We start from the raw sequence: 14,474 nt of genomic DNA, 5'->3' as shown, positions 1-14,474 counted from the left end.
CGCTGGTAAGCTCTGCCAAACACAATAAGTCTTTTTCTGTACGAATTTAAAAGTTTTATGAATCATATCTTGTTTAATCTGACAGTGAAGTAGCGAGTGTGAAACTTCGATAGCTGCACGAGGCATCCATGATGCTTCGCAACTTCCAGTTAGGCTGGTAACTGCAAGAAGAAGTACCAGTAAAGATAATCGCCACCAGAGTTCCAGTTATGAGCTAACTGTACATTGAAAAACCGAAATTTTCGCTAACTTCCAGTTACGTGCTAACATGAACCTTAACTGAACATTGAAAAACAGGTCCTAAAACAAAGCCTTCTTCTTCTTCTTCTTCTTCATGCCCCTCACCGCTTGAATGGTAGCAGTCTTGGGCAACGGTCTGAGAACATTGAGGGCTATAATTTCGCGCACTAATAGAAACAGCACATTATTGGTTTACACTTCACTTCACTGTCACTATAATACAGTAATGATGATGGAGGGAATCAAAAGCGAAAGTCGCACTGTCGGGCAAATCCATAGAGAATCCACATTATAGAGGGGGAAGGAGATGAAAGTAGAGTGGGCAAGGAGAAGGGGAAAGCAACCTTTTGTCGAAGGAGTCTGTGGAGGAGTGCCTGTCGTTGTGTGGTCCATAGCGGGCATTGGAAAAATAAGCCGTGTGTTTTAAACGTTGAAATCCCATACCACAGATTACTACTGTCCCATACTACAAATACAGGAACGTTGGCCAAAGTTGAGAGTGTTTTGTCTGACATGGTCAGAAAAAGAAGAAGATATTTCCAAAGTGAATTATGTATTGTTTTGTGTCAATGAATTTCTTATTTTATTGTGGCGCATATTTTAAAAATTGATATATCAAGTTGCTTTAATGGGATTTGTAGGAAATCGAAAGTAAGTAAGTTTTAATGTATTCACTGCATGTGATTAAGGGCAATTATTCGTTCCTTTTTGCTTGTGTACACGTGGAACTGTTTCAAAATAGGGTAACGGTTCCGATTGTTTTATGATTTCTCCTAGCACAAAGACTAATTATTGTAGAATTTTGGAAATCATTATCACACGAAATTTGAACCTTCCTTAAAGTAATGAGCACTATTTGCACTCGAAGGAAAGTTATTTACGTTGAAAAAAACAACTTGAAAATTACCTTACGCACTTCTCATGGACAAAATATTCTCCGTCGACAAGCGACAGTAAATATCGTAGAAGCATGGGAATGAATGTAGAAGTAAATCGAAACCTTAGTATAATGGATTTAGGGACTTTATGTTAATGCTAAGGGAACCTAACCTAACCACGAAAGCATATAGTGAACAAAATCTTAAGTAATCGCTAAAACTCCACAGTATGTGTTAGCAGACATACATCGAAATCGAACCATGTAAATATTGCATTCGTAGCATGATGAAACAGTGTTGCCACAATATGAGGGCACAATTTCCCTTTTTGGACCAATTTTTGCCTTCATATAATAATAATTAGTAGTAGTAGTAGCGGCATTATTAGTGGTTGTGCTGGAAGCAGTAGTAGTACGTAGTAAAGTATTTAGTTGGAATTCGTGATTCGGCATGAGTTTACAATACCGGACCACTCCAATTTCTATAAAATTTTGCCTACTTACTAATTTCGGTGTCCTGATGACGTATCTGTAGTTCATATTTGGCGGTCAGTTGTTAAAATTATACATTTCTGTGTAGAACTTGCAAAATAACCATGCGATTTGCCACGGTGATTGTCCATACACAGCAATTCAGAACCATCTTTCTTTCGCAATTCATTAGTGGTCTTCCTTTACTCACAACAATTTGCCCACCTTGAATATTGACGTCAGACGAGGAATGCCTACGATGTTAGGTTAGGTTCCATTAGCATAAATACAAAGAAAAATTACCTTGCCTTGCCTAACATGAAAAAGCTCTCTCCCGTGACATCACAACACACTGTTACTAAAGTGTTGTGCAATAAGTGACACCCATTCAGGGAAAATGGTGTGTTCCGTGGAGCTACTGTTCTTATGGTAGGGTTACATTATGTTAAGAAAACATAGTTTATTTCGTTTTTTTTCTCGATTTCCATTCTTGACCGCCAATTATTACATGCAGATTCGTGATTAGGAGTTCACAATTAGTGAGTAGGTGAGATTTCATAGAATTTGGAGAGTGGTCCGGTATTGTAAACTCGTTCCTTTTATACTTTTGAATAAAAAATATTTTAAAAAGCGTTCACATTTCAGTTTCGTCACTTCCTCACCAGATGTCTCGGGTTTGAATCCTGGTCAGGAAGCCATTTAATCGTTAATCCTTATCATTACTATTTATCCAAAGATGCATAAAGGCAACTTACAATAAACTTAAAGGGGTGTAAGGGGTGACCTTCCACGTCGTACACCCAAATGTCAACCTCACTTCCACATTAGTACACCCTGGACTGAAGACTAACGAGGCTCTGGCGACTGGCCCGATGGCCAGTATAATTTTGTTTGTATTGTCCTGTTCTTTTGTCCTTATGTGTGCTCAGTGCCCCTTTACAGCCTCAGCTTTTAACAGAAGTCAGAACATTTTAAGCTTTTTAATTATGCAACGTTAGAGTTGTGATTTGTAATGATAAGGGGCTGGCCCCCGTATAACGTGACGGGAGCAAAATAGCCTAAGTGCTGACGCTCCCACAATTTTAAAATCAAAATCAAATAAACTTAAAAGGAGCAGAAACAAGTAGGAATAGCAATAAATAACATAAAAATGTGGATATGAAAATCTAAATTAACATAAACTGTAATAATGTAGTCAGATGACCTTAAAATTTCACTGGAATTGTGGTATTATTCATCGAAATTCCTTTTTGGCTCAATTGTCGGTCCGAATTTCCCTGCACAAGGGAAATTTCCCTTCATGTGGCAACACTGTGATGAAATCGCAATAAAACAAAAGGAACTTGGTCCCAAAAGGGTTTTGTTATATGCTGTTTCACAACCCAAAGCGTCAGGACCAGTGGCGGCAATTGGGTTTCAAAACCGGGGGGGGGGGGGGGGCAAAGACAGTATATTTCCATTTGTATATTAGGTTTAGCATAGTGCAGGGGCAAAAGTGGTGGGCCCTTGCCGCCACTGGTCAGGAACTGCGAACTTCTGGGAAAATGTGTTAAACCTAATTAAATGTAAAATATTAGGTTTAAGTTAAACCTAATTAAATGTAAATCAGAAAATCTGTTCATTATGAACGTTCTAGCTGGGAATTGTCTGTACTCATTTATTCTATAATTGTTGACATTCGTACTTACTTATTCTGCATTGCGAAAGATGGTTTAACAAGGGATTTAATTTTTTTTAACAAAATTATTATCTATTATCGAAATATCGAGTAATTATTGTTCGTTCTTTTCTCGCTTCCTGAACACGCAAAATGGCAGGCAAATCTTGACTTGCGTTGTTTCAAACGGCAAAGCAGTGTTTCAACCTTCTTAACAGAAAAATTGCAGCATAGCCCTGAAAACTATTCCTGCATAGCCCCAAAAAACATTCACACATAGCCCCAAAAACCATTCGGGATAGTATGACCATCCACGAATAGCCCCAAAAACCATTCACGATAGCCCCACACACCATCACGGTAAGGTTAGGTTAGGTTGCTTTAGGTTGGACAATATAGTGAAAAAATTGTGTTTAGAAACACACCGGGGATTGCACCATCTGATGCTTGCAACATCCGGTTCAAGTACATGGATGGAAATGCATGCAACAGCTTTCGTGCATCGGACGGACATTATTATAGAACAACAATACATGGATTAGCTCCCAAATACAGTGAAAAATGCGAGTAAAACACTTCTACGACCTTCCGAAATTACACAGAAACTCAATTCCGTATGTACTTTCTCCTGTAAATTTGAAGAAATCTGATTCTGGGCTTTGATAGTTTTACCCATGTATTTTTCAAGAGAAATATCTCACCGACGCACAATTGCTATTGCTTTCATTTGCTTGCCCTATGACAACCGGATGCTGTGTACCTCAGCCATTTCTGTGTACCTTTGATGATGCAAACCCCTGTCAGTGTTTCAAACCCCCTTTTTTTTTTTTTTTTTTTTGTTTTTACTATGCGTGCCTAACGTAACCAAACCTAACCTTATTGGAAATGGTTCATGGGGCTATCCGTCAGCTACTCGTGCATAATGTACAATTTGCACAAGTGACGAACAAGATAGTAGGCATTTTTTGGTGAAGGATGTTGGAAACACTGCATGCCCACTACAGTAGTCAAGATTTGCCTGCCATATTCTGTGTTATGGAAGCGAAAAAAAAAAGGCAAAGAAATTACGCTCTATGTAAAAAATTGTTTGTTTGTTTCGTGCAAAAAGCGTAATGGCACCTTGAACTATGTTCCGCAATACACAGTTGGTAAGTACGAACCATGCGGAAAAAAAAAAAATATCCGATTTTAATGTGTCTCCGATCTATGAAACTGGTACCTAGAATTCTATTCATGTAGAAAATAGGTGCTTATCATGATGATGATGGAATTGCACAATCAAAACTTGGTTCATGTAGGTTGTACAAATGACCGTACTCATAAGGTGCTGCTGTCTGAAGCATTCTTTTACATGAAAAATTATGGGTAACAGTTTCATGCATCGGAGACACATTTCTTCATTTTTACAGAAGAAACTATGGTATGAATGAAGAATATAGAGAATGTCTCTAATTACATTAATATTTGGTATACTAACTAAATTTGGCCTTCTAATCACGAATCGGTTGTTAAAATGCCGCGGACGCATGTAGAAATTCACGGGTAGCCCAAAAACCATTTCGGTTAGGTTAGGAAGCATAGTTAAAATTTTGTTCGTAAAACAGTGCGAAAAAGTGTTCGGTTTTTTTTCCCTTCCAACTTACATCAGCTTTTTTCACGATTTCCAGACGTGTCCGCGTCATTTTAACAACAGATTCGCGATTAGAAGGCCAAATTTAGTTAGTATACCAAATATTAACGAAATGAGTTTCTCTAAGGTTGTCAACGTTCGTCGAGGTATTTTCTTTCATCGTGGAATCTATTTGACCAGGAAATCGTGTATTTTCAAGAGAAATATCTCACCGACACACAAGTGCCATTGCTTTCGCTGTGAACCGGATGCTGCATACGTTTGATGACGTAACCACCTGTCAGTGCTTCCAACCCCATTTTTTTTTAAAACTATGCTTGCCTAACCTAACCTTATTGGAAATGGTTGGTGGGGCTATCCGTCAGCTACCCGTGTATAATGTACAATTTGCACACATGATGAACACGATAGTAGGTATTTTCGGTGAACAAGGTTGGAAACACTGCATAACCACAACGTTAGTCAAGCTGTGTTATGGAAGCGATGAAACGAATAACAAAAATTCCTCTCTGTGTGAAAAAGTTATGTTTGTTTTTGTGTAAAACGCATAATGGCTCGAACTATGTTCTGCAATACACAATTGGTAAGTACGAACCATGCGAAACATAAAATATCCAATTTTAATATGTCAATGTGTCTGTGAACCATGAAACTGGTAATAAATTACAGGGGATGGACAAAAATATGGAAACATATGCAGAAATGCACATTACCTTTGTTAATATCGAGTAAGACCACCTGTGGCAGGCAGAACGGCCTGCAGTCGACATCGAATGGACAAATACAGGTCGTGTATGTATGGTTGTCAAAGGGATGTTGTACCATTCTTCCTCCAAAGCAGCTGCAAGTTGTTGTAGAGACGATTGTGGTGGGTAGTGGGCTTACATCTTGGTCTCCAAAACCGACCACAGGGGGCTCAATAATATTAGATGTGGAGCTACTGGTAGATGTGACACTTCATCTTCATGCTCATCAAACCAGTCCTGGACGATGTGAACTGTATGAACAGGGGCTCTGTCATCTTGAAACACGGCATCACCATCTGGGAACAAAGTGTAGTGTTCTGATCACTGGTGTTTTGCATATGCTTCTAACATCCCTGATTCATTCAATGTCAGCGAGGCATTTCCATTTTGTGGTTGTGAGAACCCTTCTGGGCCCTTGACTGACTGTGTCCCCTCTAGAAATATGTCTAATTTTCTTTTAATTGATAGATTTTGACGTTTTATGTAGTATAAAATGTGTTTCATAGCACAGAAACCACAAATATCTGAGATATTTGATTTAAAAGTATGGCCAGGAGAAGTATGAAACCTATCTAAGGAGTACTTTCATTGTTTTTTTTATTCATAACCGGTTGTATGCATGATGAAATATCTCCATGAGCTAAAAACAAAAGAAAAGTTTCATAAACCAGATAAGGGGAATTCCAACATTATGTGTGTGATATTTTACACACAAAATGTGAGGTTCTAGACATGAGATTGGATTAGAATATTCATAACGAACTGATTTCATAGAATTATTAAGTACTTTGTGGTGTTTGCTGACAAATGAAAGAAGAAGAAAAAAACTTGAGTATGATGACACAACTTGAATGCGTGAAAAGCAATAACGAAAATGTGTTATGCATGTGACAGTTTAAAAATGTAGCAAAATTTAACTTCATTTGTCTGTGAAGAAAATAGGCTACAGATGCTAGTAATTTTTGTTGGTGAAATGTGCAATGTACAGAATTTGATATTTGATTATGCATATATGCATTCATAAGCATTTAATCATTTTCTTGTTTACATGGAGTAGGATAATTTTTCGTGGAATGCCCCATAATCTTCAAAAACCATGCAGAATTTTTCACTTTTTAGCAGGGGTACAGAGGGTCAAGGGTACCAAACTTACTTATATATATATATATATATATATATATATATATATATATATATAATGTCTGTTATACTTATAATTTTCTGGTTGCATGTTACATCTGTTCTCCATATCAGTATTTTGTTTGTGTGTGCGCTTGCCACTATCTCCTTCTGGCTATCTATCTGTATGTTCCTCCTCCCCCCTCCCTCCAATTTATATATGTGCATGTACGTATTCTAGAGAACAGTGTGTACATAATTTGATATTTGATTACTAACAAGTTTACAAGGTTGGTATTTTATTGTTAATTTGAGTAGAACCCAGATAAAAGTGACCTGGAAGAAAATAATACATAGCCTAAAAAAGTTTTGTACTTCCACATCAACAGGATCACCATGGAGAGCATAGCACGGGAGTGGAATGATGTAGCAGCCTATAGAAGAGGAAGTTACACAAATAAAACAATCAAGAGGAAAGCTGGAGAAGTTAAGCAGAAGTTCCAATGGGAATTACATCAAGTAAGTCATCTTGAATGCCTGTTAATAACTTGGAATTCGCGATGTGAAGGAGCTACTATCTCGGGTACTGGACTGGATAGGCTAGGGAATGTGAAATATCATTGTGTGCAGTGTGGAATCCAGCCACTTTACTCTGGAGGGTGGTAATAGGTAAAAGCAGCAGAATCGAAAAATCAGGCAAAACCTGTGTGGGCTCAGTGGCCCAGTTGGTAAAAAAATGGCACAGAATGCCAGTTCGAGTCTTAGTCGAGCCTGCATTTTCACTGAAATTTCTAAAGTAATATGGTTTTACAGGTGTTCATTAGCTTCACAAGCCCAGATTTATTTTTTGTAAAAGTTTAAAGACATCCCTCAGAATAGTTACACTTAATGAGAAAATGAATCCCTGAAAACTTGACGGGATTGTTAAGTAAGAAGACATACTGCAGTTGAATTAAAGTTTTGACAATTAATTAAAAATCCTAAGCCCAAACACAATTAATATATTTGTGATTTCCCGGAGGTTATCCATCACCATTAATGTTTTTACTGGTACTTGTATTATAAGACTTCAGATAACTTAGATTTATTTACGTCTGGATATCAGTGCCACTATTCAGGCACAATTTGATGAAAAGCACCTCTGTTGAGCTGATAACTTTCTCATCTGTTCTTTTGAACTTTCCAAACATTGTAGAGCTTCTGCCATCATCAAGAATGCTAACACTGCTGTTTCTGGTACAGGATATCACAAATGGTTACAAAATGTCTGCAGAGCTATTTTTGTGATAAATTCATTAATAAGAATGAAGTACAAAGAGTAGTTTAAAATTTTGAAGAGTGGATTCTGGTCGAATGCAACGTAATAAAACAGATCTCATCTTAAAGCACCGTGTCTTATCTGAAGGAAATGGTTTTTAATAATGTTTTCATGATGAGATTTTTCTACTTTCTTGTCATTTGCTCTCCCACCCACTTCCCAAATTTCATATGTACACAATACTAAATATAAAATTGCTGAAAATAGTTCCTAAAAATTAACTAAAAGCTTTGTTACTAGTTTTACCTACTTGATATTATTCCCTGGTGATTCATTATCAGATTCATAAAGATGACTTAATATAAGGTCATGCCAGGGTATTTTATTTTGCCTATTTTTGCATACAATGCCCATAAATGCCTATTTACCTTAATTTCAAAATTAACTTTTCAATTGTATTAAAACAATTTAAATGTACAGTAGCCAATATTTTCTGAATGTGTTATACTTTCAATTCGAATTGTAAAAATTCCACTTCATATTTCATTTATGTGCCTGGCAAACCAAAACTTCTTCCTGGACAGATGTCCTTTTCAAAATTTGGTTTCTATTTTGTGTGTACTGTTGGCTTTAATTGCTGCCAAGTATTCTGCATTACCAAAAGCGATCAAATGTCTTGAGACAATTGAAACGTTCTGCAGAATATTCAAGCAGTTTCAGGTGTTGCAGGCTGAATTGTACCGACAAAATGCGAGCCGGTTCTTGTTGATAATCGGAACTTTCAGTAGTTAAAAAATGTAGACATCATTCATCAGGCTGATTGTGGAGGAGGCCAAGGCCCACCAAGGGCTGTAGAGCCAGAAAGAGAGAAAAAAGAGAGAGACATCATTCATAGAGATGAGAACAGAGTTTCGACTGATATTGGCCCAAACACTGTAGCGCTGTGTAAACATGGTAGCAACTGTTAGTGCCTATTTTCTAGATTTTTAGTTCCTTTTTTGCCTACCTATTTTAATTTTTTAGTGCCTAACATCTGGTCTCTAAATTGTTTTAATTTACATTTGAGATTGTCTTCAGAATAAGTCGCTTCCTCCCAAGAAAACTTTTAACAATTACTTGCACTCTATGTAGCATTATTCATGTATGCTTGGGCAATGACCTCATGTACACAAAAGATGCATCGGACTGTGGTTTTTATACAAGGACAAAGAGACATTGTACCTTGCAGATACACAATACCAATTCTTGGCAATGTTTACTTACATCTGGAAGTGCCATCATCTGTTTTGCATCCTCACTGATATGAATCGTGAACTTGAGGATATCTCAGTTTCACCAAACGTTTTATTGAAATATTGCCCGTTTTAAGTGTTATAATAGGGCATCCACTTTTGGTGCAATATGCTTAATGATTCTACTTGAATCATATACATATGTTTTTTCAAACTTATTTAAATCACATTTTGATACTTGATGTTTGTAGTTATTTGCATGTTTCGTAACGTTGCCTCTTCATTCAATCCATGTCATTTTGTTTATTGTGCATAGAAATCTGTTCAATGGTATATTGAATTAACAAAGAAACCTATCGTGATCAATACCCGTGGTACACATTTAAAACACATGCCTATGTTGTTTTTTTTACAAGTGTTTAAAACATTTTAAAATTGAATACTATATGGATGAAACAATTTTGTTCCGGCTATCTACGTCAACCCTGACGTAAGCCTTGGAAATTGGCAGATGCGCACACGTCACGTTCACCGATCGAATCCCACTCTCCATTTTTTTAAAAAAAATAATAAATTATGACCGTTCTTTCTATATTTGGCTTTCATAAAAAACACGATTTCAGTTACATGTTTTGGTAAATATTTATGTGAATGGTTTGCAGTGACGTGCACGGAGGAGTAGCTAGTCTAGCAGAGATAGATCAATCAATCTCACATCTCTAATAATTTTCAAACCACAATATTTATGGTCTTGCTGAAGCCACAGTTTACATACGTGTACAACACTTCGTTTTCCATGCCCTTCTCGTCCCTCGGTGTGATCAGCGGGAAAGGCTGGAAGGGGCTACTCTAGCTGGCTTTTCCACCGCCAAACCAGTTTCAGGTAGAAACGGCCCCCAGAAGAGATTTCTGCCTCCTTGTGCCCCGCTGCACTGGTTGAAAGGTCGTGGTTTATGGTACCCCAGTATATCTGCTATATGAACAGATAGGGGATTGGTTTCCCCTCGATTCCGTTATAAATCCTCTGAAGAACTCGGGGGAGAAATTTCTGCAGTACTTACGTTCTCTGTATTTACACCAAAACTTTATACACGTTGTATAATATGTATAATGTGGGATGTAAAAATATAGTTTTATTGTTTATGAAGTGGGAAGTATTATGACCGGACAAAAATACTTGGAAATGTTATGCTTTCTTTTATTTTTTTTTTCAAATATGGAAGATATAATAATTAAATAACAAATATTTGATTATGCTCTCGCTCGGCACTTTTCACTCATCTTTGTTGTTGGCAGACGTCCGTGAGGGAGTGGTTATCACAGCACGCTACGACAGCATGGGTTCGAATCCCGATCTGGGACTGAGTGTTCTTTATGTGTGTCCTCTCATCAATTTTATCGTATCATCTTCGCGATTAACCAAACGTGGCAAAAAGCGATGCTAAGTAACAAAAATCAAATCATTGACTGATTTTTTGAATTTGATTTTCTGCCACTTTTGGCTAATCGCGAAGATTATACGATAAAATTGTGGGACACACAAAGAACACCCATGGCCAGGTTGGGATTTGAACCTGGGATTTCTGGCTCTGTAGTGAAATCAAATATTTTCGAAGTAGTCATTCCTCAATTTACAATCTTTTCCCCACCTTTGACGTTCTTTCTTTTTTAGGAATACTGGGCCCTAAAGGGAGGTTGGCCCCCATCACCGCACATCACTGATGGTGTGTAACAATCTGGTAAAAACACAAAAATCTAATGTCTAAAGAAAACTGACTTAAGTACTCGAATTACTGACCACGTGATACGCAAAGATAAGGACTCGAACGTCTGATGTGTCAAGGGATTCCAGACACTGGAATCATGCATTTACCGATCGAATCCCACCCTTGGAACACATTTTTTCCTCTATTTTTTTGGCTTTCGTTTGTAAAAAACACTGGTTCAGTTATATTTTCTGGTAAATAACTTATTTAAATGGAATGACAGTAACAATTTTACAAAAGGTTTGCAAAACTGAAACTTATTCACCATGTCTTTAATTTTGGTCGGTCATTAGATATATTACAACTGATTTTCTGTATGTGGACTTTGGATCGGCTACCTTGTGTGATGTGTGCAAATGTTGTTATAATTCTTGTTCATCATTATCAGCGGAGCTATGATACAAGCTTTTGCTAAATATTTTGCAAATCAATCGACATTTCTCACTCTACTCCAAAAATAACATCGCACCAGGCACGTATTTAGAAAATTATTTCAGGGGCGGAGGGCTTCCCAAGTGTCTCAGAAATAATAATACTAACAATATAAACATTTCAATTTAAATAATTACATTATAATTATATTAAAATAAAATAATATTAATTAATAAATATTAATATTGTATTGCTTTTACTAAATGAATAGGTAAAAAAACTGTACAAGAATTGAGATATAAAGAGGATGCATCCATTATCTAGTGTATAGTTAAGATCGCTAAAATTTGTATGAAAGAAACTGCTCTGGCAAGGAAATCAGTGCCAAATAGATAGCGAATTAATTCTACTGATTCATTTGCTTTATTTTACTTCGCTTTTTGTTCCACTTGTGGCTAATTTGCAAAGGTGGGGATGAGTGATCAAATTGATGAATGGACACTCACAAATATCCATGCCCAGACTGGGATTCGAATCTGGCATCCCCTGACGAAGAAAAGAATATACATTTCTCGTGCAGGATTTGAACCCAGTGAAAGAGCACAAAAAAAAATCCCTGATAGCATTTGAACATTCAGTTATCTCTCTCAAGACCATGAAAACTATTAGAAACATGCTTCCAGTATTTCAACACGTGCCACTTTTCTTTAAAATACTGTGAGGATTTGAATCCAATTACACTAAACGTAACGGGGGAAAATATAAAGCATTACCTGACCAGGATTTGAACCAGTAATATGCAATGTAACAAGGAAAAGGATAAAAAAATATCTGGATAGAATTTGAATAGGCTATACCTTTCTCAAAATATCATAAAATACCACAAACATGCTACAAGGATTTGAACAAGTGTCACTTTACGGCAAGAAAACACGCTGACAGGATTTTGACACGTGTCACCTTACGTAAAAAGAAAGAAAAAAGTTTAATTCTTGGCAGGATTTGAACCCATGACACTAAGACTGACATTATTTCGCCAGGATTCAACACTCAACTTAATGTAAAAAAAATTAAGAAAAAGGTTAAAAAATATCTTGACAGGATTTGAACACATGTCAGTTTTGAAAACTACTCTGGAAGGATTTGAACTCGTGATACTCAACTGAACACGCAACAAGAATGAAGAACAACACCTCGAAATGATTTCAATACGCGATATATTTTTGACGGCTTAAAAAAGATGAAGTACGATGTTCAACATGTGAAGAAAAATATGCTCTGGCTATGGATTTGAACCTGTGACATTAAACATAACAGAGAAATTGATATAATGCCAGAATATCAACAATTTCCCTCTAATGCAAAAAAGAATTGCTCGAGGATGCATTTGAACCCATAACATGCAATGCAAAAAGAGAAGACAATAATAAAATATCCTGACAAGATATGAACACACGATGAAAAAGATGAGAAACACGCAGGAGGATTTGAACCTATTGTACTAAAAGTAACCAATGTGATTGATCCAGTGGCGCAGAAACGTTTTCATTTGGGGGGTACAAAATTCAGCCTCCCTTATATACTACCTAGCAGGCACGTATCTAGACATACAATTTGGGGGTCAAATATAATTATATTTAATTAAATTAAAATATTAATTAAATATGTAAATTAATTAATATTGTATTGTTGTTGTTATCCTCTCCTTTCTTGATACCTTTAAATAGCTCCATTAATTCAAAGCACACTCAAAGAGATAGATGTGAAGGTATATACTGCCCACGTTTTATACTTCCATGTCTTTGCAAACTTCTTCCGAATTTTTTAACAGATCTTCCGCGAAGTTGTTTTCTTCGCAAAAGTCTACGTAACATGCAATATTTTTCTCCACTTGCTTAGCCTGGTTCTTATTCCACAGGTTTCTTCTTTCTCTCTGCTGATTCTCATTTTTAAGGTCAGTATACAAAAGGTAAAACTTGAACGGTAACAATGCAATCTGAAAAGAAAAGAAAAACTGTTATTTTATGCACACGTCAGTATTATACAATTTTACATTGAAACATATTTATTTTCAGCAACAGTGGATGAATTTAATCAGAAATTACGTACGCTATGTGACGAGGACTGAAATGGAACAGGCCGTCGCAGATATACATGCCAGCATGCTGCGACACCTCGAAAACCAGGAAGAGATTAGCAGGCGCCAGCACGAGTTTGTTGCTCACCAGAGCAACAGAATAATCGCTGCTGCTGAAGAGTTCGCAGAACTTTTTCGCGAACTGTTTCAGCAGGGCGAGCTATTCCGTGCGGAGATGCTGCAGGATAGGAGAAGAACTGCCGAGCAGATAGACGAGAATTAGAATAGGTATCTATTTTCATATATTTCCGATTGTATAATTTTTAACACGCTATTTTTTCCAGACTTCTTTGTTCAAGAAACATCTCAATACATAATATGTCGTATTTCTGATCGCTGTTATTATTATTTTTCAGAGTTCACCGTGCAACTTTCAATACCGGTGCTCGTCTACTCGGCGACCTGCCCCGGCACCTTTTCCAACACGATACCATCGCAGCTGCCAATCTTGCTGGGGCAGGCATTCCTGTCCCTGGAGCCACTCCGCACAACGACATTGCTGGTCCTGGTCAAGAGGTCGTGCCTGTTCCGTCTCCTCGACAAATCCCTCAGCAGGAGGAGGAGGTGGTGCCGCCTTCCTCTCCATTTGGTGGAGGAGGATGACTACGACAATTTTTGAGTTCCTAGTTCTCCCGAATAAAAGATATAACATGTACAGAATACAGATAATATTTTTTTCTTCTTACCTTAGAATGCTCTAGTTTTCAGCTTCCGAAGTATCCGTCTCCTCTATGATCGGAAATTGCCGTATTGGAGGACTCGAACTTCGGCTGAATTGCTCTTCCACTTGAAGATGCTAGAAAGAAAATCATATTTTCTCTTTAGATCACTTCTTACAGGGTTAACACCGTACTCTGATAGTTCTGCAGGGTCCAGAACACGACCTCTCACCCCGATCACTATGCCTGTCGGGTCTTTCAAACTTATGCCACTCTTGAACCATTTAAAGATTTCGTTTAACGTCAATAC

The 14,474-nt window shown here is 37.2% G+C and overlaps 1 protein-coding gene across 1 annotated transcript; it reads left to right on the top strand.

Annotated features, from left to right (window-relative positions):
• The first annotated feature begins 776 nt into the window (after window positions 1-776).
• Window positions 777-13,728, top strand: LOC145994473 (uncharacterized). The gene is made up of 3 exons (XM_083130608.1): window positions 777-891; window positions 7,130-7,259; window positions 13,444-13,728. The coding sequence occupies exons 1-3, from the start codon at window positions 869-871 to the stop codon at window positions 13,726-13,728; spliced, it is 438 nt and encodes a 145-aa protein (XP_082986734.1). The 5' UTR covers window positions 777-868.
• The last annotated feature ends 746 nt before the right edge of the window (window positions 13,729-14,474 follow it).

Source organism: Lepisma saccharinum, chromosome 10 (genome assembly GCF_977018435.1).
Source record: "Lepisma saccharinum chromosome 10, izLepSacc3.1, whole genome shotgun sequence".
Taxonomy (NCBI): domain Eukaryota; kingdom Metazoa; phylum Arthropoda; class Insecta; order Zygentoma; family Lepismatidae; genus Lepisma; species Lepisma saccharinum.
This window is presented reverse-complemented; position numbering and strand designations above follow the sequence as displayed.